This window comes from Zosterops lateralis (genome assembly GCF_965231275.1).
Source record: "Zosterops lateralis genome assembly, chromosome: 21".
Classification (NCBI taxonomy): Eukaryota; Metazoa; Chordata; class Aves; order Passeriformes; family Zosteropidae; genus Zosterops; species Zosterops lateralis.
Genome location: NC_139781.1, coordinates 9,486,562 through 9,511,047, shown reverse-complemented (window position 1 = coordinate 9,511,047; position 24,486 = coordinate 9,486,562). Strand labels below are relative to the sequence as shown.

The 24,486-nt window shown below is 57.8% G+C and overlaps 2 protein-coding genes across 3 annotated transcripts; both read left to right on the top strand.

Moving 5' to 3' along the window:
• Nucleotides 1-1,549: 1,549 nt before the first annotated feature.
• On the top strand, nt 1,550-14,333 carry ARHGAP36 (Rho GTPase activating protein 36). Its single transcript, XM_083876208.1, has 12 exons — nt 1,550-1,667; nt 2,259-2,337; nt 4,291-4,439; nt 6,395-6,457; nt 7,048-7,304; nt 8,399-8,594; nt 9,191-9,246; nt 9,385-9,535; nt 9,992-10,140; nt 11,046-11,216; nt 11,644-11,741; nt 12,614-14,333. Exons 3-12 carry the CDS (start codon nt 4,325-4,327, stop codon nt 12,753-12,755), a joined length of 1,398 nt encoding a protein of 465 aa, XP_083732334.1. The 5' UTR covers nt 1,550-1,667; nt 2,259-2,337; nt 4,291-4,324; the 3' UTR covers nt 12,756-14,333.
• A 1,131-nt stretch (nt 14,334-15,464) lies between these two features.
• On the top strand, nt 15,465-19,132 carry LOC310917787 (regulator of cell cycle RGCC-like). Of its 2 annotated transcripts, XM_083876323.1 has the most exons (6): nt 15,465-15,915; nt 15,947-15,992; nt 16,519-16,674; nt 17,118-17,198; nt 17,471-17,533; nt 18,517-19,132. In XM_083876323.1, the coding sequence occupies exons 3-6, from the start codon at nt 16,521-16,523 to the stop codon at nt 18,522-18,524; spliced, it is 306 nt and encodes a 101-aa protein (XP_083732449.1). In that variant the 5' UTR covers nt 15,465-15,915; nt 15,947-15,992; nt 16,519-16,520; the 3' UTR covers nt 18,525-19,132. The 2 variants fall into 2 exon arrangements, with proteins under 2 accessions (XP_083732449.1, XP_083732448.1); XM_083876322.1 differs by having other exon boundaries at nt 15,472-15,992.
• Nucleotides 19,133-24,486: the final 5,354 nt, after the last annotated feature.

Sequence of the window (24,486 nt, the reverse complement as noted above, 5' to 3'; positions counted from 1 at the left end):
TGTACCACCTGTCCTTGGGACCAGCCAGGTGGAGAGAGGGCAGGGTGCTGTGTACTCAGTGAGAGCTCTCCTTGGGAAGAAACTCCAGGAATCAGGACAGTTCCAGAGCCATGAGAGCTGCTGTGGCTGGAGCACCTGGGAGTCAGGGAAGGTGTGGGATCCCTGGGCAGCTGGAGCAGCCTGGGGTCAGGGAAGGTGTGGGGTCACTGGGCAGCTGGAGCACTCTGCAGTCAGGGAAGGTGTGGGGTCACTGGGCAGCTGGAGCACTCTGCAGTCAGGGAAGGTGTGGGGTCACTGGGCAGCTGGAGCACTCTGCAGTCAGGGAAGGTGTGGGGTCACTGGAGCACACAGGGCTGGGCTCCCCAGCCTGGCAGCTCCCACAGCACAGGGACTTGCTGGGTCCCAGGCTCTGTTGGCTGTGGGGTGGGAGCTGGGCTGGGGCACTGTGGGCAGCCAGAGCCCCCTCCTGGGGGGCTGAGGGGGCTGGGGCTGTTGGGGAGACCAGGCAGATTGTTCCATGGGGCAGCAGGAGGGAGAGGAGCCAGGAGCTGTGCAGCAATGGCTGGTGCTGTGAAGGCGAGTCAGGGCTAGAGCACCCCAGGGTGCTGCTGCTTCCCCTGTCCCAGGCATTTCCAGAGGGGCTGAGGTTTCTCCCAGGAGGAATCCATCCTGCTGAGGTGAACACCCAGGGATGGGTGACAGAGACCTTCCCTTGGGGCCCAGCTCTTCCCACATGGGCTGCTGCTCTCCCTGCTCCCAACGCTTGCCACACCGGGAGCAGATAAAAACCCTTTTCAAAAATGTTCTGAATAGTTGTGTCCCTGCAGATGAATGCTGTATTTTTAAGGAATAAACATTTTTTTATGGGCAAATCTTGGCTCTGCTGCTTTCTTTTGTCATTCCAACCCAAACCATTCCAGGATCACGGGCCAGGAGCCTGGCTGTGGCCCCCAAAGGGCTTTGTGGGTGTGTTAATGGGCAAGGAAATGCCAATTTTGGGTGCTGGTGGAGGTTTGGGAGGCTCTCCAAGGTCTTTCTGGGAACAACCTTGGCTGTAGATCCACCCCATGAGGTCTGTGAGCTCTTCAGCAGCAGAGCTCTGCAGGGACTCTGCATGTGGAGAGCATCTGTGTGCCCAGCCTGTGCCAGACCTGCTGGACACTGTCATGGGGAAAATGCCCTGGGGGAGCACCAGGAAAATGCACAGAAATCTGAACTGGGAACCATCCCCTGGCCCTCACCAACCAGGCCAGCAGCACATCCCAGTTCAGGTTTCACCTGCCAGCACAGCTGATGATTTGGGGGTGTCCTGATGGCCCTTGGATGGGAGTGGGGAAAGCTGAGGCTGGAGGGGATTGAGCAATGGCTGATCCCTGCCAAGACTCCGTGTCCAGTGTGGGAAGTGCAGTTCCTTCCATCCAACCCTGCCCTCTCTCCACACGCTGTTTTTGGCTCTCGTTTCTTTGGCAGAAAATTCACATTCTCATCCCCTCTCTCCTCCCCTCGGCTGGGGCAGCTCCTTTCCATCACTTCCCTGCTTCTCCTCCTGCCCGTGGGCTGGAAGGGCCCCTGGAGCCTCTGAGGAGACTCTGCTGTGAAAACCATCATCCCAGAGGAGGAGCTGGGAGCTCCAGAGCTGCTGTTGCTGCTGTGAGGACACAGGAGAGGTAAGTGTGGCCCTTTGTTCCAGCCGGGAAAAGAGAAACTGCAGCTGAAATGGGGAGCAGCCACTGCTCCTTGGGAAGGGAGGGGACACTCGGACTGAGCTTTCCCCAGGAGATTTCCTGAAATAAGCACCAGTCCTGTTTTTGAGTTAGTGAGGTTCCTGCTCTGGCATCCCCTCCCAAGAAGGATTTTGTGGGGCTCTGGTTCTGCCCCTGCTGTGGGCCAGCATTTCCCTCCTCGTGGAGTCCTGGTGCCAGCACAGGCTGAGCAAGTTCTGTCCCAGGGGATCCGCAGGGATCACTGGTCCCTGTCCCTGCAGGGACACCCTCACTCTGCTGTGCCTCTGCCTTGCAGGGGTTGGTTCCCATCTCAGCTGTTTGCAGGGACATAAATCCACACCTGGACAGATATTTGGGGTTAACTCCTCGAGGATGAGCTCTGGCAGTGCCAGTGGTGGTGGCATGTCACAGGGGCTCCTGAGTGGTGCCTGTGGTTGGGCAGATAAACAGCAGCTTCTCCTTCCTGCCCTTCCCTTCCTGCCTTCCCCCTGCTGCTCCCCCTCCTAACTGGGGTTCCTCCTCACCCCATGGCAGCTGCATCCCCCAGGACTCCCCTCAGGCTGGGACTGTGGTCGTGGGCTCTGCTGGAGTGTGGAGCTTCCCCTGCACAAAGGTAATTCCCTGCAGTGTGTGTCTGGGGGTTTGTCCATCCATCCCTCCCTCCCTCCATCCCTCCCTCCATCCATCCATCCATCCCTCCCTCCATCCATCCATCCATCCATCCATCCATCCATCCATCCATCCATCCATCCATCCCTCCATCCATCCCTCCATCCATCCATCCATCCCTCCCTCCATCCATCCATCCATCCATCCATCCATCCATCCATCCATCCATCCATCCATCCCTCCATCCATCCATCCATCCCTCCCTCCCTCCATCCATCCATCCATCCATCCATCCATCCATCCATCCATCCATCCATCCATCCATCCCTCCATCCATCCATCCATCCATCCCTCCATCCATCCATCCATCCATCCATCCCTCCATCCATCCATCCATCCATCCCTCCATCCATCCCTCCATCCCTCCCTCCATCCATCCATCCATCCCTCCCTCCATCCATCCATCCCTCCATCCATCCATCCATCCACAGCAGAGCTCCTCCTGCCCTGTTGGGAGTTTCTGTTTCAGCAGAGCCACAGGAGCTGTCCCTGCCATGTGGAGATGCTTTTACCTGTCACAGCCAAGGAGTTTCCTGCCCCAGCCTGTCCTGGGGGAGCAGAATGGGAGTTATAAAAATCTTTGCATTGCACCTCTTTTATTTGGAAGAGGGCAGGAATAGATATTGGGATATTGGGAAGGAAATTCTGGCTGGGAGGGTGGCAAGGCCCTGGTACAAATTCCCCAGATTTGCTGTGGCTGCCCCTGGAAGTGCCCAAGGCCAGGCTGGACTGGTCATGGAGCAGCCTGGGACAGCGGGATTGGGATGGTTTTTGAGGTCTCCTCCAACCCAAACCAGTGTGGGATTCCATGATGTGGGTGAATCACTTTTCAGTGTGTCCTCACAGGGAATTCTGAACAACTATTTTATATTTGTTTTCTTCTTTAATTTATGTAACTTTCTAAATACCTTTAAAAACTGAAATTTCAAATCTGGCCAGAAGGAACCAGCCTCAGGGGGTGGAGGGAGGAGGCAGAGACTGACACAGGAGCTCTTCTCATTCCTGGGGGGGTCTCACCCTCATCCCTTGAGACTCCAGGCATTTATTTTTCATTCTTGCCTTAAGCCTCTTCGGGGAGGTTTTTTTCAGAGCCCGTACTCTGACCTCAATCCTGTCTCCTCTCTGGGGCTGCTGTTGCTCTTTGGACCATCCTGGGTGGTGCTGGGTGGTGGCACAGGTGGCACCAGGAGGAGGTGGCACCAGGGCTGGGGGCAGCCAGGTGAGTGTGGGGTGAGGAACCAGGTCCCTGCTGGGCTCTCTCAGAGCCTGCACACAACAGGGAGGGCTCCCCAAAGCTCTGGGAGGGGAGATGGGGTGTCCAGGGTGTGTCCAGGGCTGAGGTCCAGCCTGTGCTGAGGGTAAAGGCCTTGGGCACCTCTGGTCGTGTGCAGTTGTTTGTGATTTAAAAGGGATAAATCATAGAATTGTGGAATTGCTGGGGTTGGGAGGGACCTTAAAGCTCATCTCCTGCTGTGCAGGGACATTTCCACCAGCTCAGGCTGCTCCAAGCCCCATCCAGCCTGGCCATGGGCACTCCAGGGACAGAGCAAACACAGTTTCCCTGGGCACCCTCTGCCAGGGCCTCCCCACCTGTGAATAGTGTCACCTGTGGTGACACTCACAGCCAATAATTCCTCCACCTGTGAATAGTGTCACCTGTGGTGACACTCACAGCCAATAATTCCTTCCCAACATCAAACCTAAATATCTTCTCCTGATGCTTCCAAGGCCTTTTCTTGCAAGGTTAAAGTGAGATGATGTGGTTGGGGCATCTGCAGCCCCACTGGCTCCTGGGAGAGGTGACAAAGGGACAAATGTCTCCTAAAAGACTCTTTGGGGTTTCCCAGCAGTTTCTCTCCTAAAGCAGGTTCCACTGCCGTGTGCTCCTCCCACACAGGTGTGTTCTCCAGAGGACCTGCCCCAGCCCTGGGATGCAGCCCGCGGCCCTGCAGAGCCTGTCTGAGCTGGAGAGGGCCAGTCTGCAGGAGCTGGCCCTGTTCAGGCTGCAGGAGAGGCTGCCTGGGGGGCCCCTCAGCCCCGACAGAGGTACAGGGGACAGGGTGGAGGGGGGGAGAACAGGGGGCAGGAGGCTCCTCCAGGGGGGGCTGAGGCTGGGCCAGTGGTGCTGCTCACCCCCTGCACCACAGCCCAGGATGGAGGTTATGGGAAGACGTTTGTGACACGTTTTAGTCCATTTTATTTCTTGTTATTGCTTTATTCTGAGCCCCAAAGGCCTGATGAGCCTGTGGAGGGGACTGTGTGTCCTCAGCAGTGTGAGAACATGACCCTCCAAGCCCCAAACCCAAACCAGATGTGACAACATCCACTGGGATTCTCTCAGTGCCCTTGGGGTGGGACAGGATCTGCTGTTTGGATCCACGTCCAGCAGTGAATCCCAGTGCTGGGAAGGGGCTTATGGGAGAGAGGATAATGCCCCAGGACATTAAAGGGGGGATAAATTTAGGAGCTCCACTGAGCACAGAGGCCCTGCCAGGGTTCCCAGGGCTGCCTGTGTCCCCCACCAGCAAACTCAGAGAGCTGGGGTTCCCAGGCTCCTTCCCAAATTCACTTCTTACCCTCTTGATGTGCCTTGTCTGCCCTGGGCCGTATTTTGGCAACTCAGCAGGGCAGGGGACGCCACCAAGGCTGGGGGTGCAGAGGGAGCCTGGGGGGTCTCCAGCCCCCCTTCCACCCCCTGAGCCCCAGGGCAGGATGGAGGCCCCAGGTGTGGGTTCCTCCCCCAGGGATGGAGCATTTCCCAGTGCCCAGTGAGCACCAGGTGCTGGAGGTGACACCCAAGGTTTGTTTCCCATCTTAATAACCCAAAGATTTCGTGCCATGAAGTGGCTCCATGGAGAGCCCAGCACAGCTCCCCTCTCCTCCCCAGAACTCCCAGTTGCTCCAGGGCTGAAGCACCAAGTCCCTGGGGGACTCTGACCACAAACATCCTGATTCCTTTTCTATTTTGTTTTATTTTGGCCTGTTGTGGTCCCACTTGCAGTGACACCCTCCAGCAGCAGATCCTCTGGGGAGACCAGTGCAGTGCCAAAAAAACCCCCCCAAACCCCAATATTTCCTTCCTGGATTGTCAGTGTGCTGCTGGATAATTTATGTTGGCTCCTACACTCATGTCCCTCATTCCAGCTGTCAGAGCTTTCCTCTAATTCTACAAAATAACCCAAACAAGCAGATATGAGCTGTCCTTAGGAGGAGAATTCCTCAAGAATGAAGAGTATGAACCAGAATAGGATGATGTGTCCTGGAGGGATTTAGGGTGAGCAGTGAGGTGAATTCTCAGTTCACTGCTGCTGGATGTGTGAGGTGGGAATCCTCCAGAACAGGATGGGATCTGTGATGGTGTTTTGTACAACTTTTTAAGTCTGTGCTCTGTAAAACATTTCCAAAAGCCTTTCTGGGCCTCGTGTAGAGCCATGGGGTCCCACCACCCCTTTCCCTGATGCCCATCTCTGGGGATGTTCCCCAGGCAGTGATGTCCATCCCCAGGACAGTGATGTCCATCTCCAGGGCTGTCCCTGGGCAGTGATGTCCATCCCCAGGGCTGTCCCTGGACAGTGATGTCCATCCCCAGGGCTGTCCCCAGGCAGTGATGTCCATCCCCAGGGCTGTCCCCGGGCAGTGATGTCCATCCTCAGGGCTGTCCCTGGACAGTGATGTCCATCCCCAGGGCTGTCCCCGGACAGTGATGTCCATCCCCAGGACAGTGATGTCCATCCCCAGGACTGTCCCTCGGCAGTGATGTCCATCCCCAGGACAGTGATGTCCATCCCCAGGACTGTCCCTCGGCAGTGATGTCCATCCCCAGGGCTGTCCCCGGACAGTGATGTCCATCCCCAGGACTGTCCCCAGACAGTGATGTCCACTGTGTGTCCTGGGGGATTACTGGACCCCTCAGGGCTGTCACTGCAGTGTCCCCTGGCTGCTGGAGGCTGCAGAGGGACAGGGAGCCTGTGCTGAACCTTCCCCTTCTCTTCTCCTCCCAGATGGCTCCAAAGGCATTAAATCCATCCTGCAGAAGCTGGAGAGCTTCTCAAAGGAGAGGAAAGGTGAGCAGCCTCCCTTTTACCTGGGCTTTGGTCCCTGCTCCCAGGGGGAATGGGTGACTTTGGGTGGGGTGGGAGGTGCCCAGATCCAGCAGGATGCTTCATCCCAGCTTGTCCTGCTGCTCTTGGAAGGGCATGAGCTTAATCAAGCCTTGCCAGAGGGATGGAGAGGGACAGTTATTTGGGAAAAACACCACTAACAGCAGGACTTTCCTTGAGCAGAAAACTGGGGTTTAGAATTTGGGAAGGATCTTTTGGTGACGTGTGAAATTGTTGCTTCATCGATGCCACGGCATCTTCATGGGGTTGTAACCATTTAAAGGAAGGAAACTGCAGGAAAAAACTGGGACAGGCTCCAACAAGCTCCCTGATGGAGAGTCCCTGGTGTCTCCTTTTTCTCCCATGCCATGACCTCCACCTAGACTCCCACCACACCTTTCCTGCTTTTCCACGAAGAGCAGCTCCCTTTGGGTTCACCTGTCTCTTTGGGAATGTCCCAAGGTGTTCCCAGGGGCAGGAAAACTTGGGGTTCCTCCATGCAGCTCTCTCTCAATGCAATCAATGCCTGTCCCTTCCCTCCCTTGTCTCCCCAGAGTGTTCCCCCCAGACCTTTGGGGTGCCCCTGGCGCAGGTGCTCAGCAATGACCGCGCCTGCCGCCAGCTGCAGGAGGCCGTGGGCAGGACCCGCCGCCTGTGCCTGCAGGTGGAGGACACGGTGACAAAATTCAGGGCTCAGAGGCACAAGAGGCTGGGAATGGGCACCAGCTGCATCCGAGCACCCGACGGGGCTTTCCCCGAGGAGCCGCTGTCCCCAACTCTCCTGGACAGGAGCTGCTGGAGCCAGAGGAGGGTATGGTCCCCAAAATGGGCTGTGATGGTGCTCTGGGGTGAGGGTGGCTGAATCCAGCCATAAATGGGATTTTCCAGCAGCTTTTCTTACTGACTGAGGTGGTTGTGTCTCAGGGAAATGGTGATGGACTGTGAGGAGTGGGAGGATCCTCACTTGTGCAGTTCTTACAGAGCTGAGGTTACCAGGGGGACATTTAGGGGTCCAGAGGGCAGGGATAGATTGGGAATATTGGGAAGGAATTCTTCCCCATGAGGATGAGTGTAAAAATGGCTCTCCACCCTCCTCCAGGGGCTTTAGCCAGCTCAGTTATTAGGAGGATTTGGAGAGAATTATGCCAAGGATGAGGTAAAGATATCAGAAGAGGCCCTTTCTGCAAGACATTTGTCCCAGGCGTTTATTCTTTGAAATTCCAGGGGGAAAAGAGGTAGAACAAAGGAAGGGGAGATAATTTAGAGCCCCCTGCTCAGGGAAGAGACAGCTGGACCACAGCCAGAGGGGTCAGAGAAGGAAGGAAGGGTCACTCTAAGTGGTCAGGGAGTCCAGGGGGTCAGAAGGGAGAAACGATTCCCCTAGAGAATTACAACAGGTATGGTCCCCAAAATGGGCTGTGACACTGCTCTGGGGTGGGGGTGGCTGAATCCAGCAATAAATGGGATTTTTCCAGGATCTTTTCTTACTGACTGAGCTGGTTTTGTCTCAGGCTGGGCTGGTCCCAGTCTGTCCTCAGGGAAATGGTGATGGACTGTGAGGAGTGGGAGGATCTTCACTGGTGCAGTTCTCATGGAGCTGAGGTTATCAGGGGGACATTTAAGGGTCCAGAGGGCAGGGATAGATTGGGAATATTGGGAAGGAATCCTTCCCCATAAGGATGGGGAGCCCTGGAAGAAATTGCCCAGAGAAGCTGTGGCTGCCCTGGATCCCTGGAATGTCCAAGGCCAGGCTGGAAGGGGCTTGGAGCAGCCTGGGACAGTGAAAGGTGTCCCTGCCTGTGGCACGGGTGGGTCTGGACGCTGCCCTTTCCCAAAAACCCGTGAAGTCATGGCAGTGCTGGATTTGTGGGGTCATTCCTGCCAACACCCCCTGCTCCATCCCAGGGGGCCATGTCCGTGGATTCCATCACAGACCTGAGTGACAACACGTCCAAGCTGCTGGAGGCCCTGCAGCTCTCCCACCCCCACGAGCTGGACCCCCGCAGGAGCCGGGGCAAGAAGAAACCTCTGAGCCTGAACCCCATCACCTGGCAGGTGCCCCGCATCGTGGACAGGTGCTGCACACACCTTGAGACTCACGGTGAGGGCTGCAAAAACTCCCTGGGTGGGCTCTGGGTTTAATGGGCATCGTGGGATTCACCTGGAGGTTGGTTTTGGAGGTTTTTCCTCAACCTGAAATTCTGATTCTGTGAGTCCTGGGGCAGAGCATCTCCCAAAAAACCTCCTGTGGAGAGTTCTCTGGGTTGGAGGGAGCACCAGAGGGGAATGTCACTGAGAGGGAATGTCACTGGGAAGGGAATGTCACTGAGAAGGGAATGTCACTGAGGAGGAATGTCACTGGGAAGGGAATGTCACTGGGAAGGGAATGTCACTGAGGAGGGAATGTCACTGGGAAGGGAATGTCACTGAGGAGGAATGTCACTCTGTGTGTCAGTGACCATCTCCTGTGCCTCAACTCCTGCCCTCCCTCACCCTGACTGTAAGGATAGGATCTCCTCCCTTCCCACAGACACCCCAAGGAAATCTCACGGCTCCCCAGCCTTTCCTTTTCCTCACTGTCTGAAGAAGGGAAAGCCCTGCAGGAGAGGCCTTAGCACGGTGCTGAGGTGCTCCCAGGAGCAGCTGGGGTGGCAGGGAGCTGGTGGAAGGCACAGCACTAACCTGTCTGTCCCCCAGGGCTCCAGACTGTCGGCATCTTCCGCGTTGGGAGCTCCAAGAAAAGAGTCCAGCAGGTAAAGGGGGACAGTCCTGGCTGTGCCCTGTCAGGCTCACATGGATGGGGATGGATAGAGCTGACACTGGTGTGGAGAGCTCTGAAAATAGACAGAACCTGACTGGTTTTCATTCTTCCAATTTCTTCCATCTCCAAGCTGAGGGAGGAGTTTGATCGAGGGCTGGATGTTTTCTTGGATGAGCAGCAAAGTGTTCACGATGTGGCTGCTCTGCTCAAAGAGTTCCTGCGGGACATGCCCGAGCCCCTGATCCCCAGAGAGCTCTACGGGGCCTTCCTCAGCACAGCCAGTGAGTATTTGTGGAGCCCCAACAGCCACAGGAGGGTTTGTCTTGGGGCACCTTAAATCCCCTGGGCACCTCTTGGTCAGGCTGCTCCAAGTCCTGTCCAGCCTGACTTTGGACAGTGCAAGAAATGGATCTTTCCTCACCACCCTTCTTTTCCAAAGCCTCTGGGATGGGTGTTGTGCTCTCTGGCACTGCCACATGCAGTTACTGCAATCTGTGGGTTTGGTGGGGGGTTTGTTCCATTTAATTTGAATTGGATTATAAAAATCCCCCTGAGCCAGGACAGTCTTTGGCTGTGGGGACTGTGCAACATCCCACATCAGCACAGCCCTCGCTGGGCTCTCCATCCCACATGGGATGCAGGGTGGGACAGCAGCCTGGCTCCCAGCACAGCTCATTCCCAAGCTTGTGGAAGTGCCCCATGAGCTCTGGGACCTTCACTAACAGTGCTCTCCCCAGGCATGGAGGGGCCAGCACAGCTGGAGACGCTGCAGCTGCTGCTGTTCCTGCTGCCCCCCTGCCACAGTGACACCCTGCTGCGCCTCCTGCGCTTCCTGGCCGAGGTGGCCCGGCACGCTGAGAGCTCCTGGGACCCCCAGGGCCACCAGGTGAGGCTGATCCAGGGGGGCTGCTCGGGGAAAGGTGCTCAGGGTGCTGTGAGTGGGGCTGAGTGCAGCTGCTGCAAACCTGGGTGGAGGTTTTGGGGATAAAACAAATCATTTGCCAAATCTCTGGATTGTTGTGGTTGAAAAAGGTGAGAGTGTGGGGATGGGATGAGTGTGTGCTGCAGCACCTCAAATCCCCCCGTGCTGGCCCTGCCACCAGCTCAGAGAGAACCAAACTGGACCCAGAGTAACATCTCACTGTCGTGGTTTGGAAAGCAAAACGAGTGAGAGGCTCCAAGTCAGAAATACAATTTAATAAGAAAAAAAGTAAAATAAAATCAAATCAATGCAATAACACAAAGGAGCACTGGCAGAGTCAGAACACACCCTGAGCAGGGTGGGGGGAGCAGTCCAGGTGAGGGGCTCTTCCTGAAGCAGTGATCCCACAGAAAGGTCTGGGAGCTCTGCTCCTCTGGGAATCCAGTGGCTCAGGGCTGCTTGTCCTGTCCCAAATCCCAGATTCTCTCCAGGTGGGAATGCTTGGCTCCTCCCCCTGGGCATTGGGAGCATCTCCCAATGGGATGAGGAGTCGTGCAGTGGCTCCTTGATGGCCCATTAAACAGAGAGAGCTCCTGGAGGGAGTTCCCTGTGAGTCCTGGGCAAGGCATTGATGGGCCATGAGCAGAAGAGCCCAAAGGAGGGGCCTGGGAAAACACTGCCCCACCTGGTTCCAACAGCTCATGGGGATGGGGATGGAATAAATACTGTGTGCACATCCTACACCACAACCCAGGACACTCACCCTCAGCCCTCCCTTGTGTTCCTGCCCTGGGGTGGGTGAGGATATCCTGGGACACCCCATGCCACTATCCACAGTCCACAGGTTCCTTTTGTGTTTCCTTTTGTAGATCCCTGGGAATAAAATGACAGCGTCAAACCTGGCCACAGTCTTTGGTCCCAACATCCTGCAGAAGGAAAAGCCTGGAGAGAAAGACGCCAGTGCCCTGAACTTTGAGGACAGTGCTGCCATAATCCTGGTGCTGCAGAGGCTGATTGAGCACCACCACTCCCTGTTCATGGTATGTGGGGCTCCTCAGGGCAGCTCCTCCAGACTCTCCTTCCCTCTGAACTCTTCCAAGAGCAGCAGGGGAAGGGTTTTGTTCCTGTCAGAGATGCACACCCTGGTCTGTGCCCATCCTCTGGCTCCATCCTCTCTCCATCCTCCCTCAGGGCACTTGCAGGCAGCAGTAAGAGTTCCCTCAGGTCTATTGGAATGAGACATTTCAGGTCCCTAAAAAGCCTTACAGCAATTTTTGGGGTCTGGAGGGAGCCAAAGGATTGGGGATATAGTGGGGGGGGAAGCAGGGGCTGAGATCCTGCAGAGCCTGGGAGATGTGACACCAACAACACGCTGGCTCTGTGACACACCCTGGGCTCCTTCCAGGCCCCTGGCTGCCTCTGCTCTCAGAGCAAGACCTCCAGAGGGACGTGTCTGTGTCCCCCCAGGTGTCTCCAGAAATGCAGTGTGACGTGCTGAGGAGGCTGTTCCAGACTGACCCCGATGTCATCGAGTACCTGCTCCGCAGGAAGTTCCCTGACCTGCCGTGAGTGTCCCCAGGGGCTCCTCAGGGCACAGGGACAAGTGTCAGCACACCCTGCTCATCCTTCCTGCACCCCTCCCCAGCCAAAGCCCTTCACACTCCCTCCTCCCCATCCCTTGGGATTCCCATCCCTGCTCCCCCTGTGTGCTCCTCAGCCTGAGCTCAGGTACCCACACAGCTCCTTGTCCAGCCCCTCCCCTGCTCCTGCCCCTCAGTGCCACACTCTGATTCCTGCTCCTCCACCACCTCCAAACCTCCTTCACCCTCGGTGTCCACATTTCCCTGCCCTGTGTGTCTGTGTGGGGCTGCCAGCTCTGTCCATGCACCCACATTTCTGCTGCAGGATGGGACAGTCCCACTGAGGCTGAGAACTGGAGCTTGTGCCCTTCCCTGAGGTTAAAGGTGGTGGCTAAAAGGACACAGTGTCCCATGAGCTGGGTCCACCAGGGTTTGCTCCCTGGGGCTGGAAGAAGGGAATGGTTGGAAACAGGAGGTCCTGGGAAGCAGGGGATGCTCAAGAGCCTTCAGTAGAGCTGGTGACTCTTCAGTAAACATGAATTGTCCTGGGGGAAGGGTTTTCCCACCTTTTTTTATCCACAGGCCACTTCCACACCAATCTGGATGGGATTTAGAGCAATGTGGTCTAGTAGAAGGAGTCCCTGCCCGTGGTTTGGGTGGTCTCCAAAGTCCCTTCCAGCCCAAACCCAGGATTCTGTGATCTGTGCTGCAGCCTCTTCTCTGTCTCCACATCTTTGGGACTGTCTGGAGATGGCAGCCTGTGGGGTCTTTGGGATCACTGCTCGAGCCCTTTTGGGAGTGCAGGTGGCAGCAGAAGCATTTTCAAGCATTCTCTCTGTCTTTTTTTGCTTCCTCAGGGGCTCAGAGCAGGAGGATCCCAGGGGGGAGGACCGTGCTCCATCTGCAGTGCCTGGCTGGACGCGGAGCCTGGAGCGAGGCTCGGTGTCCTCAGAGCTCTACAGCACTGTCTCCTTCCTAAACCTGGACGTTGGCATCTAGAGAGCCCTGGACAGACAAAACCTGGCAGCTCTTCTGAGAAAAACCCAGCCCCTGTGCCCTGGGGGCAGAGCTGTACTCTGGGTCACCTCCTTGCAGGTCCAGCTGCTGTCACATCCTCAGCACAGCCCTCCCCTGCCACCTCCTCCCCACAGGACCCTGGGGAATGGATTTCCACTCCTAGACCTGCGGGCACTGGAGCATTCCTCTTGGGAGGGCAGGCTGAGGGAGCTGGGACTGCTCAGCCTGAAGGAGAGACAGCTCAGAGAGACTTTTCCATGTGGCCAAGTGCTTTTGTAAGGACCTGGAGGGATGGGACAAGGGGAATGGCTTCCCACTGCCAGTGGGCATGGCTGGATGGAGAAATTCTTCCTTGTGAGGGTGGTGAGGCTCTGGCACAGGCAGGGACATCTTCCACTGGCCCAGGCTGCTTCAAGCCCCATCCAGCCTGGCATTCTGGCCTTGAATATTCCGGGGACGGGGCAGTCACAGCACTGGGGATAAAACACTTTTGGGCACTTTTGGGGATAAAACAGTACTTCTCCAAACTATATTCCATACTCACCACAGTCCTGAAGGCACCCAGGCCTCTCCAGGTGCCACACTCAGGGCTGGGCTCTTATTTTGCAAAGGTCCCTTCCCTGGGGATCAGCACAGTTGGGGTGGGTGGGGAAGCATTTCCCAGAGGAGCCTGTGCTGTGAGATAGCTGCTGAGACCCCCTGGGAGCTGATAAGCTCCAGAGAGCAGCAGAGCTGTTGATTCTGGAGGAGCAGATAAATTTGGGACACCATGAGGCTGTGGAAGGTTCCAGAGGTCACCGGAACATTCAGTGTCAGCTCTGAAACCACTGCTGTGTCCAGCCATGGCCCTGGGGGGATTGTACCTACTGCAGGCCTTTAAAATCCCTTCCTAAGGTGGTAAAACACTGGCACAAATTCCCCAGAGAAGCTGTGGCTGCCCCTGGATCCCTGGAAGTGTCCAAGGTTAGGCTGGACAGAGCTGGGAGCAGCCTGGGATAGTGGGAGGTGTCCCTGCCCATGGATGAGCTTTAAGGTGCCTTCCCACCCAAACCCTTCTGTGATTCCACAATTCTAGACTGTGACAGGGATGCTGACAGAGCCGGCAGCTCTTTACAGGAAAAGCCCTGTGGAATTTCACTTTTCCAGCACCACAACGGGGCCAAGGGAGCACGGGGAGCTTCCTCTGGCTGCTACAGAACCATAAAACTCACCGCAGGGTGTTTATCCCTGGCGGTGCTGGTGGGATATTGCTGCAAACTCCGCTTGAGGGCAGCCTGGGACCGGCCTCCTGTGGCTGCACAGAGACTCTGCCTCCCTGGGGCTGCTCTGGGGCTGTTCTATCCCAGCCTCACCAAATAAACCCCCTCCCCAGGCAGCTGCAAAGCTCATTCATGGAGCCTTGGCGTTGTTCTGGAGGGGCTGGCTGGATTTTGTCACCCTCCAGGTTCTGTTCTCATGGTTTCTTTGCCCCTACAACCCACGGGGGTCACCTGGGAATCAACTGGGAATGTTCTGCCTTGACCTTTCCTGATCCCTGTGCTGGCACAGGAGGGGCTGTTGCTGTCGGGGGTGTCTCCTTTAGGTGGGGGGGGTTGTTTTTGGGGCAGGGGTGGCTGTTGGGGGGTGGTGAATGTTTGGGGGATCTGCTTGGGGTGGCTCTCAGGAGCTGGTCACTGCTTCAGGGGTGGTGGCTGTTTGGGGGGTCAGTTGCTGTTTTTGGGGGGTCAGTTGCTGTTCAGGAGGGTCATTGCTGGTTTTGGGGTCATTGCTGGTTTAGGGAGCAGTTGCTGTTTTTGGGGTCAGTTGCTGTTTTTGGGGCAGTTGCTGTTATTGGGGGGCAGTTGCTGTTTTGGGAGGCAGTTGCTGTTTTGGGGGGCAGTTGCTGTTCAGGGAGCAGTTGCTGTTTTGGGGTCAGTTGCTGTTTTTGGGGTCAGTTGCTGTTTTTGGGGCAGTTGCTGTTATTGGGGGGCAGTTGCTGTTTAGGGAGCAGTTGCTGTTTTTGGGGGGCAGTTGCTGTTTGGGGGGCAGTTGCTGTTTGGGGGGCAGTTGCTGTTTTTGGGGGGGCAGTTGCTGTTTAGGGAGCAGTTGCTGTTTTTGGGGGGGCAGTTGCTGTTTAGGGAGCAGTTGCTGTTTTGGGGGCAGTTGCTGCTGTCGGGGTGGTTCTGGCTGGTTTTTAGCTCCCTCCAACTCCCCCTGGAGCCCCTGAGCACCTCTGGGGTGTCACAGGCAGAGCCAGTCCTGGGGCTTGTTTTAGGATACAACAGGGAATATCTGCAGGAGTGGGGCCAGCTCACACTTGTGGGTGAGTTTAGAGCCAACAGCAAAGAAAGCAGAGCCCCCACTCCTCTTCTTCAAACCCCTGTGTCTGTCTCAGGCTGCTGAGGAGGATCCAGAGCTCTGGGCTTGGCAGCTCCCTGGGAACCCTGGGGGAGAGAATTGAGAAACCCCCCAAGACCACCGAGCACAACATTCCCCAGCCCTGCCCCATGTCCTGACCCACAAAGCCTTTAACCCCCCAGGGACGGGCGGACACTCCATCCATCCCTGCCCTGGGGCTGGACCGTCCTGTCCACGCAGGAATTTTTGCCAATATCCAACCTGACCCTCCCCTGGCACAACCTGAGGCCACATTCCCCGGGGGCTGAGCCCGTGCGGGGTTTGTGCGGACACACCGGGCGGGGGATGCTCGGGGTGTGTCCCGGGACTGTCCCGGGACTGTCCGGGAGGCGGAGGCTCCGGGACTCCCCGCCCAGAACCCGGTGCGGAGCCAAAACCGGCGGGAGCGCACGGGGAGCGCACCGAGAGCACAGGGAGAGCATTGAGAACACAGGGAGAGCACCGGGAGAGGACAGGGAGAGCACCGGGAGAGCACAGGGAGAGGACAGGGAGAGCACTGGGAGAGCACTGGGAGAGCACTGGGAGAGCACTGGGAGAGCACCGGGAGCGGACAGGGAGAGCACAGGGAGCACAGGGAGAGCACAGGGAGCACAGGGAGAGCACAGGGAGAGCACAGGGAGAGCACAGGGAGCACAGGGAGAGCACAGGGAGCACAGGGAGAGCACAGAGAGCACAGAGAGCACAGGGAGAGCACAGGGAGAGCACAGGGAGCACAGGGAGAGCACAGGGAGAGCACTGAGAGCACAGAGAGCACCGGGAGAGCACAGGGAGAGCACTGAGAGCACAGGGAGCACAGGGAGAGCACAGGGAGCCGAGCAGCCGGTGAGTGCCCAACCCAACCCAACCCAACCCAACCCAGGGATGCTGCCTCCCCGCTCCTCTCCTGTGTCCCCCCGTGACCTCCCCCGGGAGTGGGATGGAGCCAGGGGCTCCAGGTCGGGGGTTTTGTCCTCCTCCACTCTCCCAGAGCAGCTGTGGCTGTCCCTGCATCCCTGGGATGTCCCAGGCCAGGCTGGACATTGGGGCTGGAGCAGCCGGGGACAGTGGGAGGTGTCCCTGCCATGGCTGGGGTGGCACTGGATGGGCTCTACGGTCCTTTCTTCCCCAAACCCTTCTGGGATTTTATCAAGCCTGCGAAGAACCAGCCCCAGCCCCGCTGTGGGATGAGCTGAGGGAAGGATGAGTGTCTGCAGGGCTGTGTGTGCCCGGGCCAGGGCTGTGTGTACCTGCACAGACGGGACCTGGAGCTGGCTCTGCCCCATCCCCACCCTGGGCTGCTCCTCCCAAGAGGCTCCTGCCGGCCCCTGTGCCAGGTGGGTACCCCAAAACAGCCCCGTGTTGTCCCCAGTGATGGCTGAGGAGCTCAGCGAGCTGCTGAGGGAGTTTGACGAGGTGATGGAGGACTTTGAGCGGGGCCCTGGCTGTCAGTACCAGCAGCACCTGGAGGAGCTGAAGAGGAAAGTGGGGCAGAGTGTGTACGACAGCGGCATCGATGAGCTGGAGAGTGAGTCTGGGGCTGGGGCATGAGCACCCCTGGGGAGGGTGGTCTGTCGGGGTGGGAGCTCTGTGGTTCTTCCACAGAAAACATTTTCCTGCTGGTGATGCCTGACCCATCCCTGGTGGGCTGGATGAGCAGTTTGGGGGGATGGACACTGGATAAAGCCCAAGACCTGCCAACATCTGCCAGGGCTCCTTCTGCCCTGCAGGACCCTGAGGGGCTGGGGATAACTCAGGTCTCTAATAACCCTGCCTTGGAGCTGTGCCCAGACAGCCTCTGGTGCTCTTTAACCTGAGAAAGAGACTCAGTTCCATTTTTCCAAGCATTCCTAGAGACACGAGAGGAGCAGGTGGGGTCTCCAGGAGTGTCCCATGGTCGGGCTGTGTGTGCTGTAAATTCTCCATCAGGTGCCTGTGCCCAGGGCCAGGACTGATGGTCTGTGCCTGCAGGTGCCAGCACATCCCCGGGGAGCAGCCTCAACTCCAGTGAGGAGCACCTCAACACCCCAGCTGACACTTACCCCACCAAAGGTGAGCCTGGCCCCACCCAGGGGGGTTTGCAGGGTTTCCTTCTCTGTGCTCAGCTGGGCCTGGCAGGGGCAGCCAGCCCTGGACAGGGGAGTTCCAGTGGGGATGAGCCCTGGTGTCCTGGCTCAGAAGTTGGACTGGGATTTTCCCAGTTGGGGCTGGACTGGCTGGGCAGACACAACTGGAGCAGCTGTGTTAGGGACAAGGGGTTGGGCTCTTCCCTCTCCCCAGTGAGGAGGGGAATGGGAAGACCTGAGTGTGTTTTTCCCCATCAGCAAAGCTCGGAGACACTCAGGAGCTGGAGGAGTTCATCGCAGACCTGGACAAAGCCTTGGAGGGTACGTGCCCAGCCTTCACCCCTGCACTTCCCAGGGGATGGGACACCTGGGCTGGGGCTCCTCCACTGCCCTTGATGTGGCCCAGCCTGGCCAGCAGCTCCTCTGCCTGATGCAGGGGGCTTGGAATTAATTTTGGCTGCAGTGGTGGAACCCTTCCATCTTTTCCTTGGGGGAAGGGCTCATGGATGTCACCTCCCTGTGCAAGCTCTTTCAGCTTGGGGAGAAATTCCATGGCTTAAGGAATTCCAAATTCCAGGTCTTTCCCCCCCTGCTGCCTCAGTTTCCTCAGATGAGGTGCAGTGGAGGTGCCTGGGGATGGGATTGGGGACATAAAGCCCAGGTTGGTGCTGGCAGTGAAGCCCAAGGGCACAGCCTGCAGAGCTGCTGATGCTTTTGGGAAGATGCACAGGGACCTGTGGCCCTCTGCCTGCAGCTGCTGCCCAGAGGCTGCTCTTTACTTGGGCGGGAGGAAAAAAAGGATCTTTCACTGTGGTATATCCTGGAAAACCCCACCAGGAGGGAGGAGAGGGGGGTCTGTGGTGGCAGGGAGGGCAATCCCAGCCTGTGGATCATCCTCTCCTCCTCCAGACAATCCTGGTGAGAGCCTGGGGGTGTCCCTGGAGAGGGAACGATGCTGTGCTGGGCATCTCTGCCATCTGTGCCCAGCAGCTCTGGAGAGTTTGGCTGCTCCCCAAAGGCTGCTCTGCTGGGGAAACGGAGGCAGAGGCCATTTCCTCCCACAGGGGTCTGCGTGACAGGCTGGAGGAGAGAGAACCCTGCTAGAGAAACCATTCCCCCCACGCAGACTGTGCCAGGCACACTTCTGCTCTCTGTTCCCATCCCTGGTGTCCAAAATGAGGTGTCTGGTGGGAAGTGTTCCCTTGTGGGCCCCAGCCGTGCTGGGAGGGAGGGAGGGAGGGGGGGAACCAGAGCTGACCCCCCTGCCCCAGATTTCTGCTCTAACCCTCTGTGTCATCCTGCAGGGATGTGAGCTGTGCTGTGGAGTCTGGAGAGGAGCAGTCCCAGCCCTGAGTCTCCCTGATGCTGCCTCTGCTTCTGCACCTCTGCCTGGGCTGGGGACGGCCCCTGGGCCACAGGGGGACGGGGACAGGCACTGGGGACAGGGACGGGCGCTGGGGACAGGGACAGGCACAGGGGACAGGGACGGGCACTGGGGACAGGGACGGGCACTGGGGACAGATCCAGCCGTGGGATGATGGTGACAAGGCCCTGCCAGCTCCAGGAGGGGACAGCCCCTGCCCTGCCCTCTGTGGGGTCTGGCAGCTCCAGGGACTAAGGGATTTAGGGGAGCTGGGCCACTGTTGAAGCCCCCAGGGTGGTTTTGGGGAAGATCAGCTTGCAGGACATCACTGTGACCTCAGTGTCCCCCCAGGCCAGGAAACCCCATTCCTTGGTGGCATCTTTCACTGCTGACCTTTGCTCTGCACGGGGAGCCCCAAATGGAACCCCCTCTCTGCCCCCCCAGTGCCGCTGCCCCAGCTGCTGCTGTAAATACTGTAAAAAAGATGTTGTGCGCTGTACAGAGGGGGATGTGGTTCTGTAAACAAGATTTTAAACCTCTGCCTGTCTGTGTCCATCTTTTTCCCATGGGCAGGGGTGGGAGCAGGGGTAACTGGGGCTGCCAGCTGGTGGGACTGGCTTTGGAAAAGGGGGAGACCTCAGGGGAGCAAGTTCAGCAGCACAGGGAGGAACATCCCTTGTCCTCCTTTCCTCTTGGTGCTTGGGCAGTGTGGGGTGGGAGAGGGGGCAGAGTCCATCCCTTTCTCCACCTGCTCAGGGGGGTGGACCATTCCCTGTCACCCTGATGGGATGGAGGGTCCTGCTCCAAAGGGAGGTGGGAGGTGCTCTGGTGTTACATCCCCTGGACATTGCCCCTGTCAGAAACAAGGCCCAGGGCTGTGGGTTTGCAGCCCCCTGCCAATCTGAGCTTTGGATGAGGTTTGGCCATGGATGGGATGATGGGTTTCCCTGGGATTCCCCTCCTGGAGTTTCCCATCCCCGGGTGGTGCCACTGTGGGATGACAGAAGAGGAAGCTGTGCCTCTGCTCATCCCCCTCTCCCATGGAGCAGGGTGTGGTGTGGCCGTGCTGCAGCTCGTCCGAGCAGGAGAGAGGGGGGCAGTTTTGGTTTCTGCCCTCACCCCTGGCCCGTGGGTGCTGAGCAGGGGGATGTTGGGCACCCCCTTTGCCATCCCCAGGGCTCGGAGCTGCTGAGGAGGCTCTGAGCACACACAGATCCCAGCCTGGCAGTGCTGTGGGATCCAGCAGGGTGCTCTGGGCTGTCCCCACGCTGTGTGACCATGCTGTGTGTCCCCAAGGGGCAGCCAGGAGCTGGGGTGAGTCTGTGCCAGGGTGGTGATGCTCAGAGATGTCTATGACACTCAGGGCTCTGCTCTGTGTGGACACAGCCCCATCACTGGGGCCAGGCTGGTGTGGGGACTGTTGTCACTGTGCTGATGGCACAACTCCCTGTGTCACTGTGTCACTGAGGGCATTTTTCCCCTCTGAGTCACTGCACTCAGCCTTTTGCCCCCACTCTCTTGCTCTGACTCTGGTGTTTGTTCCACCCGTGGTTTCATTCCACCCTCGGGCATCACCAGCTCCTCCTCAGCCTGAGTGGGAAGAGGTTTAACCCACCCCAGCCAGCATGGCCCTGATGGGGCACAGGATGCTCAGGCTGTCACTGTCCCCAGCCCCATTCGCCCCCTTCCACCCCCACACTGGGGTTGCCAAGCTACAGAAATAAATATTTTCCATCCCCAAATCTGCGGAGGCTGTTAACCCCTGCAGCCCCAGCACAGCTCTGGTGATGCTCCCGGGGTTTGTTTGTTGTGGGGGTTGCCAGGGGCAGGTTGGGGTGTCACCCTGGGCTACTGCAGCCCCTCAGGGTTGGGATGGGTGGGTGGGAGCTGCCCCTGTGCCGTGGCTGAGCTGTTCCAGTGACACAGGAGCCTCTCCTGCCCCAGTGACACAGACCTCAGCATCTGCTTGGGTTGGTTTGGGGGCCTCAGGGGCTGTCACTGACACTCCACAGTGCCAGTTCTGTGTGTAGGGTGACAGAGGTCCCTGTCCTGCCCAGCCTGTGCTGAAATAGATCATCCTAAACCTCCCTGCTGGGCTTCCCAGGGCAGTGGTGGAACCCTCACCCTGGAAATATTAAAAAAAAAAAAAAAAAAAAAAAAAAAAAAAAAAAAAAAAAAAAAAAAAAAAAAAAGGTGGATGTGGCATTTGGGGACATGGATTTATGGTGGCTGTGCTGAGAAACAGTTGGACTCGATGGTCCTGGAGGGCTTTTCCTACTTAAAAATCCCACAATTCTGTGTCTCCTGCATTTGCTGAAGCAGCTCCCTTTGGGCACAGGGGCCTTTCTGCAGGGACAGGGGGTGGATTTTTTTTTTTTTTTTCCTGTGGCCCTGCACGTGCCCTGGAGGTGCTGCAAAATCAATCAGGGTGAACACGCACGTCCTGCAATAGAGGCAGTTCCTCCCCAGGGCCCTGCTCCCCACGGCAGGAAGAGCATCCCAGGCAGCCCTGGCCAGGCTGGAGTGGGGCTGCAGTCCTGCACGGGGCCACCAGTGAGGCTGTCACTGCACGGGGCCACCCTCAAGGCTGTCACTGCACGGGGCCACCAGTGAGGCTGTCACTGCTCAGGGCCACCCTCGAGGCTGTCACTGCACGGGGCCACCAGTGAGGCTGTCACTGCTCAGGGCCACCAGCGAGGCTCTCACTACACAGAGCCACCAGTGAGGCTGTCACTGCTCCTGCTGCAGTCCCCAAAGGGCCCCTGAGTGTTTTCTCAGAAACAGCAGCAGCAGGAAGTGGGGAACCCGAGTGAGGAGGCTGCACGAGCCTGCAGCTGCTCCTGCAAACCCAGTTTCTACAAACCCAGCTCCTGCAAACCCAACTCCTGCAAACCCAACTCCTGCAAGCCCAGCTCCCACAAGCCCAGCTCCCACAAGCCCAGCTCCTCCAAACCCAGCTCCTACAAAACCCAGCTCCTGCAAACCCAGCTCCCACAAGCCCAGCTCCTCTGCAGCCCGTGAGGTGTTTATGGTGGAGCAGGCACTGGGTCCCCCATGGCTTCTCCCACAGTCTCCAGTGAGCTGGGGGATGCAGCTCTGGCTTGGAACAGGTCACCTTGTCCTCCTGGGGACCCAGGTGGACGTATTGGGACATGGAGGTGACAGTTTTCATGAAGGTGGCCCTGGCTGGCAGCCAGTCACCTCCTTCCTGTACTGCATGGAGGGCTCCACTGTAGGGACCACCTTTGGGGCTGGGACCCTCTGGTGCAGGGACCTGCTCTAGGCAGGTGTTGCCTGTATGTCCCTGCTTTTCCCCACTCTCATATCCTCAGGAAAAAGAGATGGAAGGATTTATCCCTCAAGGCAGGACCACTGTGCTCCTGCCAGGGGGGCTGATGGAGCTGGAGAAGCTCCTCACCCTGCCCAGGTGTGAAGTTCCTCCCACCTGGAGGGATCTCCCCAGACACTGAGGGGGCAGGAAGAGTCACCAGACTCTAAAAGAAGTTGTTGCCACTCTGCAGTTTGGAGAGAACCCTCAGCCCTCTGGGGAGGGGAAGTTCCCGGCTGCCCAGACAGTCTGGCTGTGGTGGTGAAAGAGGCTGTAACTATTTTGGGAGGCAGCCTAACCCCAGGGATGTCACGGGCTTCCTGTCCTGTAAAACCCACTCATGTATTTTTATGGACTCCCAGAATGGTTTGGGTTAAAAGGGACCTTAAAGCCCATCTTGTTCCAGCCCCTGCCATGGGCAGGGACACCTCCCACTGTCCCAGGCTGCTCCAGCCCCAATATCTGACCTTGCCTTGGAGACTCCACATCTGCTCTGGACATTCTGCCAGGGCCTCACCTCCCTCACAGGGAAGAATTTCTTCCCAATATCCCATCTATCCCAGCCCTCTGGCACTGGGAAGACATTTCCTATTGTCCTCTCCCTCTTTGTTTTTGTCTCAAGTCCCTCTCCAGCTCTCCTGGAGCCCCTCTGGACTCTGGAAGGGGCTCCAAATTCTCCCTGTAGTTTCCTTTTCTCCAGGTGAGGAGTCCCAGGTCTCCTTGCCTGGCTCCACAGCAGAGAGGCTCCAACCTTTGGAGCATGGAGAGATTTCCCCACATTTACAGGAAAGGGAGAATTTGAGCTCTTTTGAGTTTGCCGGGGTTTGCTGCTGCACCCCAGGGCTGGGAGGATCCTCAGCAGGGCTGGGACTTCACCAGCTCCTGGTGTCCCTGGGAAGGCTCTGTGTGACCTCCAGCTGCCCAGGGGACAGGGAGTGACCCCTCCCAGGGACCCCAGCCCCGGGGATGGAAGGAGACCCCAGTCCCTGGTGATGTTCAGGGTTTGGTGTTTCCTCACTGACCTCATCCCGCAGGTATCCGAAGAGACAATGCCGGTGTCGGCGGCCAGCCCGGCATCCTGTCCCCCGTGTCCCCCCGTCCCCGGTCACTTCCCGGGATTGTTGTTCTCCCCTGGCCGGCTCCGGCTGTTTTGTGTCCTGGGGCGGGCAGGGATGAGCCCTGGTGGCCGGTGGAGTTTGCTGAGTGCTGGGGCATGGCTGGGGCACTGCAGGGAGAGAGGAAAACCCATCCTGGCCCTGAGCTCCCTCCTGACACTCTCTGCTCCACCAGGAGCTGTCCCAACGTTCCCATCGCAGAAAAACCCCTTGGTCTGATGTTACCAGGTCTGAGCCAGGTTGGGATGAGCTCAGGGGTTGTGGTGAACTGGGCTGGTCTCCCTGCTGGATTAGTGGCATTAACCTCAGAGCTGAACTGCTTAATGAATCCAGCCCTGTGTCCCCCTGCCCTGGCTCCCAGCCTCCATTCAGGCAGGGTTTGAGCCTGCAAACACCCTCCTCCAATTTCTGTGCCCAGTTTGCTCCAGCAGCGACCTTTGGACCTGGAATATCTGCTTGTTCCCACTCAATTCTTTGTGTTTTGGGAGCAGAGTGCTCAGCCAGGCTCCCTCCTCGCTGTGTCCCACAGGTCTCCATGTCCTGCCTGTCCAGCCAAAGTGGGGAATGTTCAGATTGTAAAGTTCAGCTCTTTTCCCCTTTGGCTGTGATGTTTACTCTTTTTTAGGATACGTTTATAGAATCCAAGACTAGTTTGGGTTGGGAGGGACCTTAAAAATCCACATTATCCCAGGCTGCTCCAAGCTCCAGTGCCCAGCCTGGCCTTGGACACTCCCAGGGATCCAGGGGCAGCCACATCTGCTCTGGGCACCCTGTGCCAGGCCCTCCTCACCCTCCCAGGGAACAATTCCTGCCCAATATCCTGTTTACCCTTGCCCTGTCCGTTTGAAGGCATCAATCCTGTCTCTCTGCTGGCTCCAGCTGCTGGTTCTGGGTGAGGATTGCTGGCAGCCCCTCTGTGCAGAGACCAGGGGGGTGAAACATCCTGCTGCCCATCCCTACAGCCAGAGCATCCCTCCTTCCCTCCTCCCTGCTCAGTGTTTTCAGCTGAGACACAGACCTGTGTCCCCCTGATCCCTCTGGGACAGCAGCTCTGCTCTGGCAGTGGCAGGACCAGGAGCTGATTGTCTCCTCCCTGGAGATTTCCCTGGTTTGTCCCAGCCTGGGGAGCAGCAGGGAAAGCAGCAGCTCTGCCCTGGGTGCCCTCTCCAAGTTGGGGTGCTGGATCCACCCAGAGCGTTCAGGGATGGCTCCTGGAGCACCCAGTGCTTTGGGCTGGGATCAGCTGGGATCAGAGCACCCAGTGCTTTGGGCTGGGATCAGGAGGGTGGGAGATGAGGCTCTGCACAGCAGCAGAGGCAGATGGCACTGGGTTCATCCTGGGATGATGCCAAAGGCCCGTGCAGGGAGCTGGGGGAGGACACTGGATGCTCCCAGCTCCCCCCAGGCCATGTGTTTCCACCTTCTGCTATTTCAGGGCTTCCTGTTTCCCTCAGCAAAGCGCCTTCCC

Coding starts and splice junctions, on each gene's coding strand:
- LOC310917787 (XM_083876323.1), top strand. CDS start 16,521: ATGGCTGAGGAGCTCAGCGAGCTGCTGAGGGAGTTTGACGAGGTGATG. Junction 16,675..17,117: donor CGGCATCGATGAGCTGGAGA/GTGAGTCTGGGG, acceptor CTGTGCCTGCAG/GTGCCAGCACATCCCCGGGG. Junction 17,199..17,470: donor TGACACTTACCCCACCAAAG/GTGAGCCTGGCC, acceptor TTTCCCCATCAG/CAAAGCTCGGAGACACTCAG.
- ARHGAP36 (XM_083876208.1), top strand. CDS start 4,325: ATGCAGCCCGCGGCCCTGCAGAGCCTGTCTGAGCTGGAGAGGGCCAGT. Junction 7,305..8,398: donor GCTGCTGGAGCCAGAGGAGG/GTATGGTCCCCA, acceptor GCTCCATCCCAG/GGGGCCATGTCCGTGGATTC. Junction 8,595..9,190: donor CACACACCTTGAGACTCACG/GTGAGGGCTGCA, acceptor TCTGTCCCCCAG/GGCTCCAGACTGTCGGCATC.